Source organism: Falco biarmicus, chromosome 8, assembly GCF_023638135.1.
Source record: "Falco biarmicus isolate bFalBia1 chromosome 8, bFalBia1.pri, whole genome shotgun sequence".
NCBI classification, from domain to species: Eukaryota; Metazoa; Chordata; class Aves; order Falconiformes; family Falconidae; genus Falco; species Falco biarmicus.
In genome coordinates this window covers 20,260,133-20,281,324 of record NC_079295.1, presented here as the reverse complement: position 1 = coordinate 20,281,324, position 21,192 = coordinate 20,260,133, and the positions used below count along the sequence as shown (strand labels likewise).

General features: G+C 46.5%; 1 protein-coding gene across 1 annotated transcript in view; it reads right to left on the bottom strand.

Annotated features, from left to right (window-relative positions):
• Positions 1–21,192, bottom strand: part of WIPF1 (WAS/WASL interacting protein family member 1) — a 54,747-nt gene that overhangs the window by 10,550 nt on the left and 23,005 nt on the right. The window contains 5 exon segments of the mRNA XM_056348514.1: positions 246–336; positions 338–1,011; positions 2,250–2,420; positions 4,716–4,845; positions 6,399–6,487. Of these exon segments, the coding sequence (XP_056204489.1) occupies positions 246–336; positions 338–1,011; positions 2,250–2,420; positions 4,716–4,845; positions 6,399–6,487 (1,155 nt within the window).

Genomic DNA, 21,192 nt, shown 5'->3' with positions numbered 1-21,192 from the left:
CCGCGCTGCGCCTCCGGCCACCGGGGCGCCCGCAGACCCCCCCTCCCGGCTGCAGCTGGGGGCTGCTGGGGCAGGACGGCCGCGGGGCGGCACTCCCCACGGGGCACGGCCGCACTCCGAGAGCTCCCCCTTCCCGTCGGGAACCGCCGCCCCGTCCGACCGCGCCTCCTGCCCCGCGCCCGCCCAGCCCAGGACCCTCGCCCACCCCCTCCCCACACCTTCCAGCGCCGCCCCGGCTTCCCTACCTGACCGGCTGGGGGGGTCTCTGACGGGCGGCGGGGGCCTCTCGCTGGGCGGGGGGGGCAGGGGCCCGGAGCGGCCCCCCCCCGCCGCCGGGCGCCGAGGAGGACCCCAGCGAGAGGTTCCGCTGGGGCAGCCGCGGCATCTCGTCGCTGCCGCCGGGGACGGGCGGGACGGGGGGCGGCCCCGGCCTGCTGGGGGGCGGCGGGGGCGCCGGGGCGCCGAGGCCGGGCCGGGGGACGGCGGGCACGGGCGGCTTGCTGTTCTGCGGCGGCGGCGGGGGCAGAGCCGCCTCCCGGGCGGCGGGCGGCCTGTGCCCGGCGGGGGGCGGCGGGGGCGGCGGCTTGTCCTCCGCCGGCCGGCCCGGGGTGGGCGGCAGCGGCGGCCGGCCGGCGAAGGGCGGCGCGGCGCCGGGGCCGGGCTGCCGGAGGGACCCGGCCGGCCCCGCGCTCCGGCTGCCCGGGAACGGCGGGGGCGAGGGCCCCAGGCTGGGCTGCCGGCTCACGGCCGGCACCGGCGGCGACCCCCTGTTGTGCAGGCTGGAGGCGATGGGCCGGGGGGTGCTGGGCACCGGCGGCGGCACGGCCTCGGGCTTGGAGCCGACGTCGGGCCTCGGCGGCGGCATGCGGCTCCTCTGCGGCTCGGGCGCGGCGGTCCGCGGCCCCGCGGGCGGCCCCGGGAAGCGCGGCGGGCCGCTCGGCGGGGAGAAGGGCTTGGCGGCTGCGGAGCGGCCTCCGGGCGGCAGGGCGGGCGGGCGGCCTCCCCCGGCATCTGCGGGCACAGGAGCGGGCATCAGCATCCAGCGGGCAGGGGCTTCGCCCGGCGCCATCCCAACGGGCTGCGTCCCGGGGTGCCGCCAACGCCAAGGGGGTCGGCCCCGCAGGGCCACGCCAGCCTTGGGGACTTGGCACCCAGGAACAGCCAGCGGCGACTTTGACAGCACCGGGGAGCCACTCCAGAGAGGCAGGCTACCTCCCCGCAGCGCTCGTCAGGGACAACTTGAGCGAGGCCAGAGTGGCCGAAAGGGAACGCAACTGGTGCAGCCACCGCGCAGCAAGCGGTAACGCAGGGGGGGAACAGTGAGGAGCAAGCATGTGATACCATCAACCTGAAAGCAAAGAAGTCTTGGCTTTCAAATGGTATCCAACAGTCTGGCAAAAGGCTCTTTCCAGCCCTTTCTAGTAGCTGTTACCTAGGGATGGGCTGGTGCAGGTGAGGAAGAAGGCAGCCAGTTGAGGAAGTGCTGTTCTGCGATGCCAGGAACTTTTGTATTAACACAAGTTCCCAAAGTAGACTGTGACACAGTATAAAATACAGCTCTGAGGACTGTTTTGCACAGATGAGCTGAAAAATTAGGTTGCTCTACAAAATATCTAAGGTTCATAACACCTTACAACCCCCACTGCCCAGTCCTACTTCACAAGCGTGACACCATACATCCTTAACCTTACAAAACTCATTGGCCCCCAGTCTTCATTTCAAGGGACACGACGAGGCTTTGGGTAGCTGTTTTGCCAGCCAGAATAGTGCCTTCCCCAGACAAGCCTCCAACTGCAGTGTGTACACCAGTCAGCTGGGATGCCTCACACACTCCCTAAGTGGTAAATCACGCTGCTGTGGAGCTGACGCAGGTGTGCTTTCCATTTGGAAAGTAGATCCTCTTCCCTGGTGCACAAGGGAAAATTAACCTGGAATCCTTTTATGTTCTCCTCTGGTCCTGCACACTCACAGCTAAGGCAGGACCTAGTCTGCCTGCCTGCCTGTACTTTGCAGGTAGCAATTCAACACTGCTGAGATCTTTAGTTTTCATCAATAACTAGGAGGATGGGTAGGAAGAACAGTCTCACTTTTCCCTCATAAAATGAGATTCAAACTGAAAATTACATTTCCTAAGAGCCTAAGAAATCTCAAGACTTTTTCAAACCCAGTAGGTAATTTATTGCAGTGCTATGAACGTTTTAAGCAATGTCATTTACTTTTTCTTACTGGAACTGCCAAGTCTTTCTTACCGGCATCTCGACTCGCAGCAGATCTGAGCTTTGGCATTCCTGCTTGAAAAAGGCCTCCAAGGCCAGGTGGCCCACCACCACCGAAGCTTCCACCACTGCCACCACCAAAACCGCTGCCGCTGCCACCTCCTCCAAAGCTACCACCACTACCTCCACCAGGTCCTTTGGGTTCTGTTGGGAAAAAAATCCCCCATGTTAGGCGAAGAAGCAAGACTGCTCCTGCAAAGTCATCTCACTAGAGCAATGCTTGCAGCTGGGGAAGCATGGACAAGCTTTCAAAACACACAAGTCCTTTTTCAGGCTGGATCATCACAGCTACCATTACCGCCACTATTGCACCATGGAAGAGGTGGTGCAATAAATACAGCCACTGTGTTTTATTAAGCCACCGCTTTCCTTTAGCCTGCTCCGGACTGGAAAGCAGAGCAACAGTCACTATGGAGAATTTGGAACTTAGCATGGATGGGACCTCTGAGGATATCACATTGTCTTTGTTAGCATCGTTGTAGCTGCTTCCCGTTTCTTCATACCTTTGCTCTCTTATCCTTCCCTTCCACTTTTCCGTAAGCAAACTGAGAGACAGGGTAATCTCATGGAAAACGAGGAAGGAAGAAGGAAGACAGGTGTCCTTCCTCATGGAGGTGTCTCTGGTGGTCACTTTTGGGATTGAATTCTGTCACTATTGATGACGTTGCAACATATCTACTTACTTAAAGCCTAGTGGGGAAAGAGATTCCATTTCTGATGGCTTCCCTGTAGGTCCAGAAATGCAGTGACAGGATCATTAGCTGCCGATTTTTCCAACAGGCAGGAATTATGTTATCAGCTGCTCCCCCCTTTCCTCTCCCATTTCTCTCTAATGTCAATGTTTCTGCTGTGAGAACACCAAGATGATGCTAAAAGTAAAATTAAAGTGTTTCGACAACTACAAATAAAAGGAAAAGCCCTGTTCAGAGCATCACTGAAAAATGAGCGGGCCCACAGGTTGGGATACCTGTGGACATCAGTTCTCAGATGACGGGCTACATGGCTGAGGACCAATTGCTTAATTTCTTGGAGGCTGAGGATCAATTGCTTAATTTCTTGGCATCTCGATTTCCACAACTTTGGGTGGATAAAAATTTCACTGACTTTAAAGTAATTACAACCTGTGGATGAAAAAAACTTCTAATAATCTCACCCAGAAAAAAGGAGGAAGAATGTATTCATGGGTGAATGTTTCATATCATCCTTCTCTTTTCTTAAGCATGTTAGCTCAGTTCAGCTCTGACTCACACAGGGCGTGAACCTCTGGAGAAATGCTGCTACTATGGTTTAGTCTTTCATCATGATTTGTTAATTCGTGCAAGCAAGATAATAGGCTGCATCATTTTTATCTTACTGTTTACCCCTCCTTTAATCTCCTCAATGCTTTTGTCCAGCTCATTACAATACCTAGAACATGTAACTTCGCTTTCGGAGATAATACTCGAGTGTTTAAAAACTAAGTACCTGGCTGACTTGTAGAACTGTATCTGTTTTTTTAATTACTCTTATTTGGTCACACTCCTTTGGGCATTTCCTTCTTTCCTCATCGCGTTCCTATCACAGTCCAGCCTTTAATTGCATGGCCAGACCTGGACTGTGTTGTGTCACATTTGCTAATCAGTCTGGAGAAGTGTCTTCTCTCCTGAGGCAATAATCGCTGTTCCTCTGACACCGCAGGCCCTCCATCCTTGCTCCTCTGCTGTTTCTGTTCTGTCTTCCCAATACTTTTGCTACACAGGCTTTTCCAGCCCTCTCTTGCACCTGCCAAGATGCACAGTGTGACACAGCAGCAGCACAGCTGGACAGAGACCTTGTCTCCATTCAGGTAAGTGGAGCCGCTGCCTCGTGCCACAGCATCTCCAGATGAGCTGAGCGACAGGGCTTAGCCAAGAAGGTAGCACCCGAGTCACTCCAGGAGTGGCAACGCGGCATGCAGCAGTGACACACAGGTGGGGCTGTGGGTCCTGGCTCTGGTTTTGCTTTAGGCCGTACTGGGGCCATTAATAAGCCAATGGTGTCATGCCAGGGGTGTCTTTATTTTTATACTGTTTATGCAAAAGTAGAGTCTGAAATTCCACTTTATGCTCTGTGCTCTCCTCAGTCCTGATGGGGGTTTTGTTTGCCTTGTCTGCTGCAGCTCCTCAGCAGAGCTCCTAGTAGGGTTTGCACAGTTTTCTGATTTAAGCAAATGAGAAAATGAACTGCTTTATGAGAGTAAGCAAACAAATTAACACTCACATTTCATAAGCAGTACTTGATTTCTCAGCTGACTTAATCCATGATGAACAATTTATTTTTATGCATGCCAACTTCTGGCTTTTGATTTTACCTGCTTCTCTCATGACAGTTCATCTTATGATACATAAAATCATTTTTTACATTTAGATACGTAGAACCATTCACACATACAGAAACTCCAACATGCACAATCATACTTACTGTCTAGAATTGGAGCGCTTCTGTCATTAGTAACCGTCTTCTTCAGCTTTTTTCCTTTGGTAATATCAGATAGTAGAGCATTTCGCCCTGCTTGTTCTGACCTGCTTAGTGATGGCTTTTCAGTATTTGCCTGCAAAATAAAATCAAATAGGAGGAGGCAACATATACAAAGTTTTGCTCCAATATGGTAGTTACTTGAGACTTCAGTTTCTGTTTTAACAACACTGGAGTGTGTAGCATGCCGTGTCTGGTTTTGTGAATGATGTTACAGGTAGACGGTCTTGTCAATGACTTGAGGCCCCAAACACTGCTGCTATTCTAACCCGTGCTGTTCACTGGAAACAGAACACCTATGTGAATTCACATTTTTTTAACTCAAGATTTAGAGTCTCTGATTTTTTAAAGCCAAGGCACATCTGTGGCAAATTGCCATTTTTGAGAACAAACAAAACCAGACTAGATGCGTAACTTGATTACACAAAAAGGTGGACATTCTTGAAAGTTCTAGTGAAAACGCCTAATATGCAAATTCTGGATAAATCAGAAGAAAGATGGAGCTTTATCTACCGTTTTAGTTTCGATAGAAAAACTTCAAAATGGCAATCACCACTTAAATAATATAGACCTCTTAAAATAGGACCCAGTAAAACCTTTAGATGCGTGAGTTTGTCTCAATGGTTCTCTTTTCAGATTATGTTTTGGTGACAGTTTTTCAAGGAAAAACCCAAAAAAATCCAAACCAAAAAAAGACTGCATACACATATATGCGTGTGCACACACACACATACACACATATAATTATGTCTTCTAAGAAATGGTGATTTCTGAAAAACTTTCTAACTTATCAGATCAGTGTTATGGAAATTTCCTGAAAGGCGGTGAGAGTTGGCATGGAGGGACCAAGCACAGAGTCTTTTTTCTCACCTGGGGTGGACAATGAGGGAAAGATTCTTCAGCAGCACAGCCCACCCTACCTGTGTACCAGGTAGGTTGTAATCACCTAGAGTTTTGCTATGAAAATACTGAGTACTTTACAACAGCATTTCAAGAAGCCTTTTCTTTCTTGTTAGTGAGGTGACGGACTGCTGGGGGGCAAACACAGCACAAGCTCTATTCCAGTTTAGCCTGACTTAAAGTCAGGTTTGATGTAGTCTCCCCCACCATGCTGTGCCAGCAGGGCATCCTGTGCTCTGACACCACAGGCTGGCTGAGGGAGCTGTGCTGGCTAAGAACTACTTGTACCAAACTGAAACAACAGGACTGATTTTTTTCCAGCTCAGGTCATGTATGTACTAGAGTAGAATGAGGGAGAAGGTGGGAGTGTGTGGCTGGAGAAAGCCAAGTGGAGGGCAAGACTTCAATTGCCCTGACTTAGACAAGCTGTTGAGGAGCTGTGCCTCTCCACCCAGGATCCCTACACCAGATCAAACCACCAGTGTGGGATGAAGAGGAGGATGGAGAGTCAATGTGACTAGTGAAATCTGTACGCGCACTGCAAGGGAGTGGAAGTGATGGTCCCTCTTGCAGGATCAATCATCAACCGTAAACAAAATGTCAGAGAGTTTTTCCCAAATACCATGCATACCCTCATCCACACCTCAATGCCTCTGGACATCGTGTTCCACACGACAAGCAGTGACAGAGGACAGTGTATATGGTGCATTTACCTCCTGTAAAACTTACCAAGGCCAGTGTCGGGGGTGGAGGGGGAGCTGGAGGGGGAGGCACAGGCATGGTGGAAGGCTGAGCTCTGTCTGATCTTGCTAAGAAACCTGCACAGCAAAACACAGAAACACATAAGGCCCAGAAATTAATAAATCTTAATAAATCTCTACTCTAACTCAGTTAAAAAACAACCTTGCAGGTAACAGGTGTATCTGCTACATTTTCTAAGTCTAACCTGTAAAAAGTGCTTCATGTTTCATCATATGGAAACCAGCTGCATCCTTAAATGGGGGCTTCCTACATGATCTTCATTGCCATACAAACTCACAGACATACACATCCAGTTTTGCACACATACATAATCCATGCATTGCTATGGCAATGCACAAAAATGCCGTAACAAAACTGAACTCTAATCCAAAGATTTTGTTCCTGTGGAGGTACTTCAGGATAATCCTGCAGCTATACACATCAATCCTTTCTTAAAGAAAGCATCATCTCTTTAAGATCATACTCAGAAAAACAAGTTGACCTTTTAAAGCCCTTAAATTGCTGGAGGATTCCCCCCTGCCCCTCTACACACACTGTTATGGGTAGGGCAGAACAGTAGGGCTCTCGGAAAAACTCATGCTTCTTCCTTTCTCCCTGCTTGCTCTGAAGGCTCCAGGCTCCAACATCACCTCTGAACGCACCTTCCTCCTCCTCAGGAGCAGCACACAGAGTCATCCTCTGTGCAGTTTCCCAGAAGAGGAAGAGCAAACAGGCAGCCTGGCAGAGGAAAAGCCTGGCTGCCACAGCTCAGCCTTCCCGAGCTTCCCTGCCGGGGACCAGGCTCCCGCTTTTCCCTACCCCAAACAGAACTTCCAACTTAGGGCAAGCCTAAGAGGCTCCCACCTGAGATGCAGAACTTCTTCGCAATGAAAATATTAAATAAAAAAACAAACTAGAAAGGACAAGCACCGAGGAATTCTTTTCAAGTCAAAAGGGCTTTTTGCGGCATTTTGGCACACCGCGCGCTGGCTGGTGCCTATCAGAGGCTCCAGGGCTTTTCTAATGGTGCTATGGCATTTTGGCATGTGCTTTGCTCTTGCCCATCCACCTGAGCCAGCTTTAGTAACAGTGATTTGCCACCATTCATATAATGCTTGCACAAGACTGGTGAACACGGTGGGAGCAGGAACCAGGGTTATTCTCCAGACAACCCCAGGCTGATGGCTGAGGTCCCCAGGGCAGTTATTTACAAGAATACACGGCTCTCGCTTTGTGAAGCCACTTCACTGTTTTTGATGAAACCAAAGATAACGAAGAGCACAGTATCTACTAGATCAACTTCATGCTAGGTACTGTACCCTTTACAGTTTAAATAAGCATTAGGAAAATGTTCTGAATGGAACAAAATGGCATTTGCAGTGAGTCACCACCGACAAAGTCTGTAATGGCTCTGAGATGACCCACGATACGTGTGTGAGAAAAAAACACATTAGAAGTACAGATTTATCTCATCAGATGCTCATGCTTCAAAAGAATTACAGCTATAACCACCACCCTCCCCCACAGAAAATAAAAATTGCTGATCTGCCTTTCACAGAAGAAAGCTTTTCTGAAATAAGACTTTAATGGATTTATCTAAAATCTTTAGGGGAGAAAAGGGCTTGGAAAGGAGCCTGACGTATCACCCCTGCCTCTGGCTGTCTATCTAGAAAAAACCACGGAGTTCAAAGTGTCATGAGGCACCACCACAGCCTCTGGTGTTTGTAGGTTTTCTTCTTCTGTGCTGCAGAAACTGTTTCTCTTTCCGGTTGCTGCAAAAGAGCAAGCAGAGCAGGGGGGAAGCTGGCGGACGGACAGACTTACTGACAAAGAGGAAACTGCGAAGCCAAGCCTACGCAGTGCTGTGCAAACACACACATTCTTGAAGTCCTGCAAACAGGCAGGCGTGCTCTCATTGGCCCTGCGGTGCGTTACTGCGCATCTTACGGTGTCTCCAGAGAAGCACCAGCTTCTGCCTGAATTGTTATATTCCTGTCCTCCATATTTCTAGCCTTCAGTCGTTACACAAAATGCTGCCTTATCCTTTCCTGATCTGCTTATCCTAAATGCAATATTTGAAATCTGAAGCCTATTAAAAGCACCAAGACTAATGCTGCTTTGTTCTTCAGCTTCCTGTTTAAAAAATACAGTCAACAGGAAAATTATTTCTTACAGCAGACCACAACCATCCTGTTTCTTAACACAGTCTTTTCACAGCTGCAGTTGTCTCTAGCATAACTGTGCCATTAAGCTGTTTCACCAAGATTTTAACTCTTTCAACTGATTAAAAACAGAAAGAGAAATTCTGCTCCCTGCACTGCTTTGATAAGAGGCCAAAGCAAACTGGATAATGCGCCATGAGTCTCCTCAGCGCTCCATGTGCCACAGGAAAGTTTCTGGAGCAGGCAGAATAAAGTTTGGTTTGATATCAGACTTTTAAATTAATTCCTTAAGGCAGCTCAGATCTGAATGCAGGGAGACAGCTGGTCTATGAAGCGTTTTCTCCAAAAAGCAGTATTTTTGCAAATGCTGTAACTTGTCTACCTCCCTCCTGTCAGTTAAGTGATTGCCTTCTGCATGCTTGTGCTAGTCTGTTCTACTTTTTTTTTTTTTTTTTTCTTTTTCATTTTAACTGGGTTGGTTTAGATCAGCTTCTTAAAGAATTGGTGGGAACAGAGAGGAAGCAAGGTAATACTCAAAACTTGAGTTTTCCAACGGGAAGCCGCAACCCACGGACACATTCAGCCTCTCCAAATCCTCCCTGCACACACTATCTGCAAGGAGGTAAGGGAGAGAAAGGCACTGGGTGCCCCCTCTTTCCCTATCCCATCTTCCAGAAGGATGGCATCCTCTGATGTACTTGTAGTCACCAGCTGCACACTAGCTAGTCACCTCTTCTGGTGCTGAAGGGCTTTCTCAGCAGGACAGGAGTGGAAATTAGGTACACAGCTGCACACTGGTGAGCTCAGCATTTAGCTACTGTTGAACAAGCCCTAGAGCCCCCAGGGCAGTTACCAGGATGGTCTAGAAAATGGCGTTGGAAGCCACACAGAACCTCAGGACAAGCTTCTGGAATAGGCCAAACTCAGTCAGAACTGGCTTGAAGCTTAATGCAAGCATCTTGTAGTTGTCTACTCATGATGTTGTAGAGCACACACATCCTTTAGGAGCCATCAGAAAAGGGATCATAGAGCACGACCCAGAAACTGCATGACCACACACAAAAGTATAATGTATACATTTATAGAGCCCATAAAACACCCCAGTTTGTCAAATTTTAGCTTAAAAACTAAGTTATGACACTGCTTCGCTCTCAGTTTTTTCACACTGACTCTGCTCCTGCTGCTGAGAAATAGAATTGCAGAAAGTCAAGCTGAAACTTCGCAGCAAGAAACAGCACCTCTGTTTTGAAGCTCTAACTCACCCTTGCTCTTTGGTTCTTAGATTTTGTACAATTTATTCCTGTGAGTTTTTGTAAGCAAAAAAACTGGTGGTCTCTGGATTTTTAAAATTTGATCACTATAAGCCTGTAAGAAGAATATTAACGTATTAAAGAGATGCAGTGACCTGAGGCTCGCCCACGCAGCACAGCGCAGTGCTGGGACTGACCCTTAGGATGAGCAGCACCTCTTGGGCTACAGAAGCAAAGCAGCTGAGTCAGCACAACACTAAACTTGAATTCTGCAGTTGCTTTGTTTATTACTAATTCACAGGACCGCTGTTTTGCACAGAGCATAAAAATGTCCTAAGATGTTAAGCATAACTCTGCAATTAGAGGAGAGCTTTGGTTACTGTCCTACACTCCAGCAACACACTCAGTTCATTATTTGCTCTTAGTTAATGGGAAAGAGCTGGATTTAAGAAATGGACATTTTGTTTGATTGCTAACAGCTGACACTATAAAATACCTGAAATAGTAACCGATCCACCCAGTAATAAATTTTACCTACCAAACCTGTTAACAACCAGGTCGCTTATTACACTTGATGCTGCAAGGTGCTGAAAAGGAACCAGTTCTGAAAGACCAAGGCTGAAGGCATAGTGGTTACTTTGAAACCAAGGACACATGTCCTTGGTGCATTTTCTAGGCAGTAGTGTAAATTACCTCAGCTTTTAAGCAGCTATATGGAAATGTTATACCTAGATGAGCACTGGTGGTGCTGCAGAAAGGATTACAGTAACCAACCCTCACACGTACACCACAGCATTGGCCCCTGAGCCGCACGCACAAAGGTCTGTATTGTCAGCACGAGAGAAGGATTTCCACAGCTGGCAGCAGCAGCTGCTCTCCCACTGCGAGGCAGGCGCCAGCAGCACCATGCACTCTGCCGTTCCCCCCAGGGGTCCAGCCCTGATCGGGGCTGCCATCCCTATGAGTAGACACCCCACTGCAGCCCCCCTCGCACTCGCTCTGCTCTGCCTCAGCTACAACCCCGGTGCCAGACCGCGGCAATCTTCTCAAGAGGGGTGTGTGCACAGCCTGCATCTGCTGCCTTTTAAGAAAGCCACCCCAGCCGTGAGCAAACGAGATGCCCCAGAGCCGCCTGCCTAATCCCAGGTAAATCGTACGATCAGAGCTGCAGAAGGAAGCTCTGATTTCTGCAAGCTACCAGGCACACCTGGCAGTCACTATCTGAAATGGTATTAAAATATTAGGATATGCAATACATCCTGATATAAACTAATTTCATTTAACAACCAAAACAGAGGAGAGAGAAAGTGTATGTTGCATTCTGCAGAGAGCCCTTTGCTCCGGGAAGTAATCCATGAAGAGCAGCAAGCAAAAGTGGCACCAAACTGAATTCCCTGAAACACAAATTCTGAGCATTTCAGATTTAGTTTGGTACTTCAGAAATAATTTCAGGAACATTACAAATGCTAAAAAGAAATGTGACATTTAATGTGGGATGGACAGTGTGAACAACTTGTATCTAGTCAGCCATTTTGAGAGGCTTCAAGGCAGCCCCTCTTAAACGTTTTGAGTCAGAGGCAGACAGACAGCTCACTGTGGTTAATCATTTCCTGCATGATTAATTTCCAAGCAAAAAAAGCGGAAGGAACAAACAACTGTAGAAATAAAATAGAATTGATAGAACTTCAGGGGAAAAAAAACCCCCAAAATAATCAATTAAAATGCTGATTGGCCCTCTACGCAAAAGGACCCAACTTCCAACCCAGTATTGATTTGGATCTTTCATTACCAGAAAGGAATGCATTTGAAAGAAGGGAAAATATTTAAAAATCTGAATTTGAAGAAATTGGGCTAGGTTACCAAGCACTGTACTAAAGTAGCTCTCAAAACAAAAAGGACAACTAAGAGTAAACACATTACAAAGCAGTTGGAAAATTGTTTAAAATCAGTTTCGTACAGACCACAGTTTTTTTTCATGAGCCATTTTTTAACAGAGTATAGGACTATTAAGCTATTTTGATAAAAAATGTTACCGTGATGTCATGAAATTTGTTCAAGTCCCCTTGCTCCCACTTCCCTTGGTGGACCCGAGTCATTAGTAACTCTACACATCCCACATTCCACCACCATATCCTCCAAAGGCCAGAGGGGCTGCCTGCGTTAGAGTCAGTGCAGGAGTGCGGCAAGGTGTGGATGAGAGCTTTAGAGCATGTGAAGACGCTCCTCCCATGCAACACCATGTCAATAAATCCCATCTGAAAAAATAATGTATTTTTCTTCTTCTCTTTTTATTGAGGTTTCTAAATATGTAGAAACCTATAAATAAACAGATAGATAGATAGATGATTTTAAGCCCCTAAAGAATTCAACAAGGGCACCAAAACAAGCACAGTACAGCATGAAGCTACCTGTATACATATATATATATATATATATGCCTCAGTCATTCACACATAGAGGAGTGAAAAGCCTGACAGGTGCTGAATTGCCCTGGTACAAGTTTTAATGGAGACACAGTGGGGCCACTGTATAATCACCGGAAAGCCTGGACTCTCCTCCTTCTAACTGGGATAAACCTTTCAAAGCTGACAAGCTCTGGAGGAAGAAAGTGACACCTAAAATGTTACTCTCAGTATTTTTGAGTCCTTTCACACCAGTGACTGGTCTTTTAAGGATGGTTTCTGGCTGAAACGACACTCCTTTAGTGCACAGTTACAAGATTCCGTGGCCTGAGAAAGGACATCACAAGGGTGTGGGAATGCAAATTGTCCTGTCCTGTCCAGAGGAAGCTGTGGTAGCAAAAGGAGGCACTAACATTTCACTGAAAACACAAGCTTAAAACCACTTGCAGAGAACCAGACAGCCCAAAGAGAGACCAACAGAGAAGTTACTTTGGATGCATGAAACCCAGGGAAATTCTGGGGAGCTGCTGATGCCAGAGAGAGGAAGCCAACTTTATTTGGGACTTTACGCATTTCAGAAAAACTCTCCCCAGTACTTGAAATGAGTGGTACAAGTACGACACTCCATCCAGACCAAGAAGTACCATCCCCTATGCAAAATGCCAGGGCAGAGAACGTGGCCAGTACCAGCAGTGCCATAGAGCTCTTGCCCTGACACTTCTCTTTCCACAGAGGGCCCTCAGAGGGGTGGTGGATGATAGGCTTCACTCACGGGCACATGTGTAAAGTGGATGAGGTCTGCACGGCCCCAGGACAGGACAGCCCAACCTGAATGACACACAGGAGCTGGCAATAACAGGAAGATCTGCCACTGGGAACTGCACCTTTACAAACCCAGCAGTGACTGACTTATGGGCTGTAACGCCATCCTGCTGCAGTCGGGGGCCAAAAAGGAGAGAAGAGGGAAGCAAGAGCCTGGAGGCCTCTGGTAGGACTGCATGGGGCATTTCTTGGGGAAGAAACACATCAAGCCAGTATCACAGTGAGCACTTTTTCAGCCCTACTTAGGCTGCAGAGAGATGATACATTTTTTGGTTTGTTTTAGACATACCCTTTTCAATCAATAGCAGAGTTCTAATCTTTTAGCTCAGTTACGCTGTTGTAAGAGGTATGTGAAAGGTGCAGGTTCTGGGAGGCTAGTGAGGAGCAGTAAGATAAATAACCACAATAGCAAACAAAGCTCAAGACTAGTTAGAAATATATATGAGAGGATGCTGTGAAGTGATTTCATGTCTCTGCACGTTATCCCAGGCACCTGTGCCCTGCCAACCCTACGGCATCCCCATCTTCCTCCATCCCTCACCCCCACCTCTCTCATCCCCAAGCACCCAGCCAAGTGCAGTGACCCCGCAGGCAGCACTGCCTGCAGTTCACACTGGGCAATTCCCCAGAGTCTTAGGACCCCCTAAACACTTTCCATCTACTTCTTACCATCACAGGAAAACAGTAACAAAGCAGGTTACTGTGGGGTGTCAGTGACAAGCGAACTATCAGATCACTGAGCCAGCACACAGCCACGGGCTGCCAAGAGCAGTAAACAGTCAGGTGCACTCATGGGCCACGGCAAGCTGCATCCAGCAAACCTCATCTGTCAAGGGCAACCAGGAGTTATATGGTGAAAATCCAGTGGTGTTGCATCCATGGAAAATTACAGCTAAGAAATAGGCCACTGTGGTGTCAGAATGTTGTTTTAATCCAAGTATTTAAAGAAGTTTTTCTCTTTTCAGTGACATATTTTTCAAGATATGTAGAGGATCATAGGCAACAGCTAGCTTCAGAGGACTGCCTCCACCCGCCAGTACAGTCACTATTTGGAAGCAGCAGCAAAGCTTTGGATCAGTTTAAGTGTTTGAATATTGACTTTGAGAAAAGCTGATAATATGAGAGCAAATGCACTGTCGCAGAAAGTATCGCTCTGACTCCCTGAAAACAGCTTCCATCCAATCCATGCTCCTGTAATTTCTTTCAGAGGAGATGTACAAAAATTTTCCTGTCTGCTCAGACTGAGAGTCTCCTCAGCCCCCGCCACAGCATCCCTGCCCTGGGAGCGGGACCTCAGCCCTGCAAATGGCACCTGGAGCAAAGCCCCTGCACCAGCCACCGCGGGAGGGAGTCTCGCCGGTGTTTTAAACCCAGCACGTGTGTGTCATTCATCAGCAGGAGGTCAGGGCCAAAGGCAGAAGAGAAATCTACAGTTACTGGGCTGTATCCCAGCCCTCAGGACAGGAGAACTCAACTGGAGACATTGCAACCTCCTGCAGCTCCTTCCCAGCTCCTGCCTCCCTGCCAGAAAAGGACAAATCCTTCCCCCAACCCCTCCACAAATAAAAGCCCCACAGCAAAGAGCTTTGCTGGCTCTCTGGCAGGCAGAAGTGATGGTTAAGGACTGAGCTGTTTGTGCCTGAGCTCTTACTTCAGCTGTCCGGAGCACAGCTGCCTGCAATATTCAATCACCTACCATCTAAGGCAGCCTTTAGTCAACCCAAGTATTTGAAACAACACACAAGGCTGTGTTATCCCAGGCATGCTGCCCAACGCAGCCAACACGGGATTCACCCAGGCTGGAGGCAACCTCAGCATGCAGCCCTAAAGAAAGGGACCCTTGTGGTGGTGCTCTGGAGAGGCTGTAGGGACGACATCTCCACACAGGGACAATATACCCAGGGCAATGAGGACCTGATGTCTCTCTCCATCTTCTTGCCTTGCCTATTCCTCCTTGTGAACATGCTGTGCCCACAGAATACTGCTGCTAGTACATAGCCCAAGAGCTTCTCGCCATGGGGCTGCTTTTTCCAGTGCCTCATTACTGCAGAGGTGGTCACTCGGAGTCAAGTGGCTGTTCAGCAGCATGCGCTTCACCACACAGCTTTCTTCCCAAAACCTGAGCCGCCTGAAGTTCTAGGAGCTGCTAGTAGGGTGAACAGGCTAGTTCAGAAGTTAAGGATTTCTAAGTATTGCCTCCATCAGTCCTAAATCAGAACAAAAAGCGTTCGTTAACTTGGAAGAAGTCCCCAAGAACAGGACTTCTCCCACCAGCTTGTCTTCACCACACAGCATGGCTCCGCTCTCCGACTGGACCGGGTCACTCCTGGCAGGCAGGCAGCCCAGGGAGCCAGGCGGAGGGCAGCAAGGGATGCTTCCTGCACCTGGTCACCCACAGGCGGAAAGGCACGGGCTGGCCCTCAGAGCCCCTAGCTTGTTACCATGGGAAAAAAACTGTTGCCCATATTAGTGTCCCCTGCCTGTCGCCTTTCCACCTATTGCTCCATATTTTTTGTTCTGTTTTTAGGATGTTACAGGTCTGACCACTTGTTTGCTTTGTGTAGTAAGAAAGCAATCCTGCCACTTGGATCAAATTGACAGAAGTCTGGAGATTTTTTTTCCTCTTCTGTTCACTGTTTTATGGCATAACAGGCCAAAAAGTATCAGAAATTAGTCTGAATAGCCTTTTTTGGTCACTTGAGCAGTTACAACTTTCAGCCAGTGTGGAAAGAAGTCATAGGAACCAAATCTGGTGAGCAAGCCCTGGGATTTTGCTAGTGGACTTCTGCTGACCACAGTTGCTAACTGGCGTGCTGTGCATCCCCTTCACAGCAGAGGGGCTTCTCTCTGCAAACCCTGAGGCTGGGATGAAAAGAGCCTGTTTGGAGCCACAGGTTACACTGTGGGAGCTCTGGGACACCCCACACTACATCCTCTCCATGCCCAGGGCACTAAATTAATAATGTTACGGCCTGTGTAACACCATTGCTGAAGCTGTCTTCATTCACCTTTCTCTTCTGACCAACAGGATGACATGAAGCTGCAGTTGAAAGCATTTTACTATAATGAAGGCATACAGCAAAGGATCAAGGATGTCACACACTGCCAGATGATTTTACTTCTCAGTAGGCATAGGTTTAGAATTCAATTGGCTTCAGCATTCAAATAGACTTTTTTAACGTAAAATTGTTTTCTTCATCACAATCAACTAAGTCTTACTAAACCCGCAGTGAACCATGACTGGTCTACTAAAGCCAGCATCTATAAAATAATATTGAAATAGCGACTACCTCTAAAGGGGAAATCTGAGGCATGTAAGGGCCAGACATGTGGAATGAATTTAAAGCACCATTTTCCAATCCCTCTCTCTTGTAAATATTGCAATATTCCTATAAGAATGTTGAAAAACTACAGTGCACAGAGATTAGTTCAGATTTCACATCAAAAGCCCAAACAAAAAGTTAAGTGGCCTGGGTAGCCAGCAGGGAAAGCAACTACACAAGCAAGAGTGCATTAGAGTTTTTACAGCCCAGGTGTCGACATGAATTAGAGAGTAACTTGAATACCTGTCATTAAAGTAGCAATCAAAGACTGATCTGCCCAGAGTGTGGGAAAAACAAAACAAAACCCAGCCCTAGATCTGCATAATGTAAGGCAGCCTGCTCCACCAAAGACAGTCCAGAAAAAATGAATACCACCTCGGAGCCAGGTTACTGTCAATAAAAATCTCCGTTCAGTGTGGCAAGTCCCATAAATCAGTTTTGTGAGAAACAGGCAACCAGGTCTGGTAGAGATTTTAATTAAAAGGAAAAAAAAGATCTTATTTTCCATTCCCAAAGTTAATTTTGGATGATTTGAGGCTGCAAAGGGCCGAGACTCCAAACCACCACTAAAATGGGTGGAGATGGAGAGTCTGATTTTACTCTCGTTAGAGTTTGGGGAAAGGCTCAGGCTGGTTTTCAGATGGGGCTGGATGAGACCCATTGTACCTTATGAATTTGCTGAAAGTGTTGGAATTATTTAGGATGATCAGACAAAGATTCAGAAGAGCACATCCTGCAAAGTCCCTTGATGTTCTTTGCTGTGCAGGGATTTGCACTGTAGCTCGGGGCTGGTCATTAAACCCAACCATTTGTGAGGCAATGAATCATATCTGCACATAAGTAATGAATTTGAGGAGCCTCACAATCAGCACTCAAAGTTGGCACTGGCTCCCACACCACCTTCCCTTGGATGCAGAAGGCTGGTGGAGCAAGGACCACAGCCACAGTCTGCACAGAGGTGCCATCACTTGCGCTCAGCACTGCTGGCATCTGACTTCATGAACTAGGGGAGAGCAGCCAGCAAGATATATTGTCATCTGTCTCAAAGCACTACGACCTATTGATAAACTCCTCGTAACTCTCCCTCTGTGCCCTGCTCACAGACAACAAACTGAATAGAAACTCATGTCAGACCTTACAACCTGACTAGAAACTAAATGAGGACTCATTCTGCATACGAGTCGTATCCTCTGTGTTCAAAAACCTCTGACCTCTGATGCAAAAAGCTATAAAACAGCATTTGATCTGCCCTTTAAATGCTTATTTCAGTAACGTGGCCATGGAAAGTTAAGTCCTTTGTAGACTCTGCTGGACTGTTACAAAACAATTACTTTTTGTATAATTCACATTCCCGAAGGAATTAGTGCAAGTCTGCAAATAAAGCAATGGAAAATTTTCAGCTTACTGAGGTATAAATGAATATACACAAAATATACCATTACTTTGCATACTGAAGAGTTTTTAGCATTTACCATGAATGGTATTGTATCATAGCTCCTCCTCTGGGAATAGCTACAAAATGAAACTCTCTCTTGGATAATTTACATATTAACTAGCTTACAGTAATTAAAATTAGTATTACTTTCAAAGCCTGAAGACCCTGACGTACATGAGGCTGGGCAAGGTACGCTGGGTATCTGCACATGCAGGCAGCTGGGTGACAAAGTGCCCATTTGCACAAGCCATCAAAGGCACTCACAGCATCCGCTCTGGCTAGCTTGGAAGAGAGCCTCTGCCCTCTGAGGTCTGGCCTGCTGTGTAGCTCATACTGCGCCTCAGAAAGCTTTCCGACGGGCTGCTATCGTTTCAGTAATGATTTTTAAAGGTTCTCAGCAATATAAAAACAAATCTGCTGAAGAGGTTTTAAAATCAGGATGGAAATAATAAAGGGGAGGGAAAAGAGGAGGCAAAAAATAATCTGAAACAAACAGAAGGTCTGCTTCAGCAAACAGACCCTCCCCCCCCCCCCCCCGCCTCCAGGACTTTAATCACCCCTTCTTCACGTCAAAGCCAACCTTAGGTCAGCCCAAACTACTCGGGTACTGTGGCCAAAAGGTGATCATCTTCTCAAAAGGGTCTACAAAACTTGAGAAACTGCATCCAAAGCAATACAAAAAACACCCCCAAACCCAAACTGAATTAAGGATAACAGATTAATTTTAATCTTAAATATCTATCATACATGTTTTGGTTTGAAATTGTTTCACTTAAAAACAACAAAGAAAAGCAACAGCGTTACTGAAAACACAGTATTTCACATGTGAATTTACAGGATCACCTAATATCCTGGCAGTACTGGCAAATGATGTCTTGTTCTTACCCATGTTAAAAACAAGTCCAGCTGCACCACCAGATTATTTGCCTGGTTGGAATCCAGCAAGAAACTTCTCCTGCAACTTACTTCAGAGAAATAGAGGAAGCAATACATTACTGCTATTTAAAATTGTTCAATAAGACAACTCAAAAACTGTCTTTAGGTGGCTTGTACAAAACTAACAGACCAGATAACCATTAATTGAAGCTTGCCATTATCTCTATATTGTTTGGTTCTTTGTATCATATATAAACTCTACTAGCTCAGACCATCTTTTCCACAGTTTTAAAAAGCATAGCTTCCATAACATACCCATATCAACTGTGTTGTTCCACCACCTCTATTGCTATAGCAAGAAAAGCTTACTTCTAAGAGGTTTTTTTTTTTTTAATAAAAGTTAAAAAAAAAAAAAGGTATTAGCTGTCTTTAACTGACAGGAACTGCTCTGGTTTCACTCCAGAGCTATGGTCCAGAAGTAGTAATGTGAATCTGGTAAGTGACGAGGCTGCCAGTTGAAGCTCTAGGGCTAAAGCAGGCTACCAGCAGGGAAGACAAAGAACTGTCTTTTCCTCCTGTGATACTGAACCACTGAATCCATCACATACCTTATTCTGAGCTGACCAGCACTTTGCCACCTTCAAGACCAGTTACTGGGTGAAGTGAACTATTACCTAATGGAAACTTGTATAGAAACCCTGCAGGAGGTCTCCTGCTCTAGACTTGCTCCTTGGGAAGAGCAGCTCCAGAGCAAATTAGTGGTTTGGTGACTGCCCTGCAGAAGGTCACCTTCAAGCCAGGGACCAACCAGAGGGATGGGTGGAGGAGCAAATACAGGAGAGAGCTTGGAGACACCCTCACTCTTTGGCCACCCTGGAGATGAGCTCCAAATCATCCTCCTGAATCGAAACCACATGAGGGAGGTGGAACTCGTGGACTGGTGTTAAAGAGATCCCCAGGCAAGGAGCCTGACACCCTGGTGGCTGCTCTCTCAGACTCCCATTCACAGCCGGAGTGGTGGAAGGACAGACCTGGAATTCTGCCTCTTCTGTCTGGATTTAGTTTGGCTTTTTGTGAAACAGTACAAATCTAACCTACAGTGCATTGGATACCTCTCCATGTGTAACAGGAGAGACCTTAGCCTTCAGCATCTGAGTTTGCATGTGTGCAAGTTACCCACGATGCTCATGCACTGTTCCTATCACTGTCAATTTCCATTTGGTCCAATCTGGAAAACATCCTGAGTAATACAAGGATGAATTTTTCTGTTAAGTATTTCCAACATTGCCTTTTGGCAAGAAAAAAAATGTCAAAAGTCAATTGGAAAAGAAAGGTACAGCTAAGAGATGTTTAAGTTATTTCATAAATAAGCTGCCAAAATGCAAAGAGTAAAATCCAGGCAATACTAATATTCTTCATATTTATACCATTATAAGCCAACGGGAGATCAGAGTACTGACCAACCGCAATTACATTTTATTTCATTTACTACAGGTGGAGCTACAACAAAAATTCAACTCAAAATAGCTTTGTAAAGCCATTTTTACATTAATCTTAGCAATTCATCTACTTTTGCAGGAGTTGATATTTATGAAATACAGATATTTACGAAACATAGGTGAGAACACTGAAACAGAGGGTTCAGATTTTACATCTGGCACTTTAGCTGAAGACTCAGCGTTGATATTGGGACTATGAAATTTGCACATACACATCTGAGCATGCAGTACACATCTGCAGCAGATGATGCCAGTTCAAACACCTACAGTAGGGGCACACAGTTAAACTGTCCATACCTAATCTAAGGTTTTCATTGTCCAGATGGAAGCCCTATAAGTAAAGAGAGCTTCTGAAGATTTCATTCATGAAATATACTTTTCTACTTGTTTTGGCAGTTATCTAATAGATGGTAAGGTACAAGTTCTGTTTTGCATCAGTCTGTGGTTCTTTTAAACTCAAAGCAATTCTAATGTTATATGAAAGACTAAGTCTAGGAATTCACATTCCCTGTTCTACCTGGAGAGGCACTAAAATTTGTGTATGCTGGTATCCTACAGGATTAAACAATGTGGGGTTTTTGGGGAAAAAAACCCCCAGGAGTAGGAAACTAATTTTATAACCTGTCAAAGTTTGAGACATGAAGAGATTTCTGCCTTAATCAGGAATTTAAAAAAACAAACAGTTTTGTTCTTCGAAGCACAAATTTCACCAGAGCCTACATTTGCTTTAAGTATTTTAAATTTCTTTTAAAAGCTAATTTTAGAATTCTCCAATTTCTGAAAGTTAAACTTTGTGCCAAATTCATCTTTGCTCTTGGGGAGGGGAAGGGTTTTGAAAAACTGATGGTTTTAATTGGAAAAGCTTTTCAATAAAAATATCCTGGAAAACTGTAACTGTGATCAACTTTGATATCCAAACAGAAATTTTCTAGCTTAGGCATCTAAATCCTATTGCTAGGGGCTTATGTTTTCATACCTTTGTGCTGCGGACCCGGCACAGGGCTATCCTACTG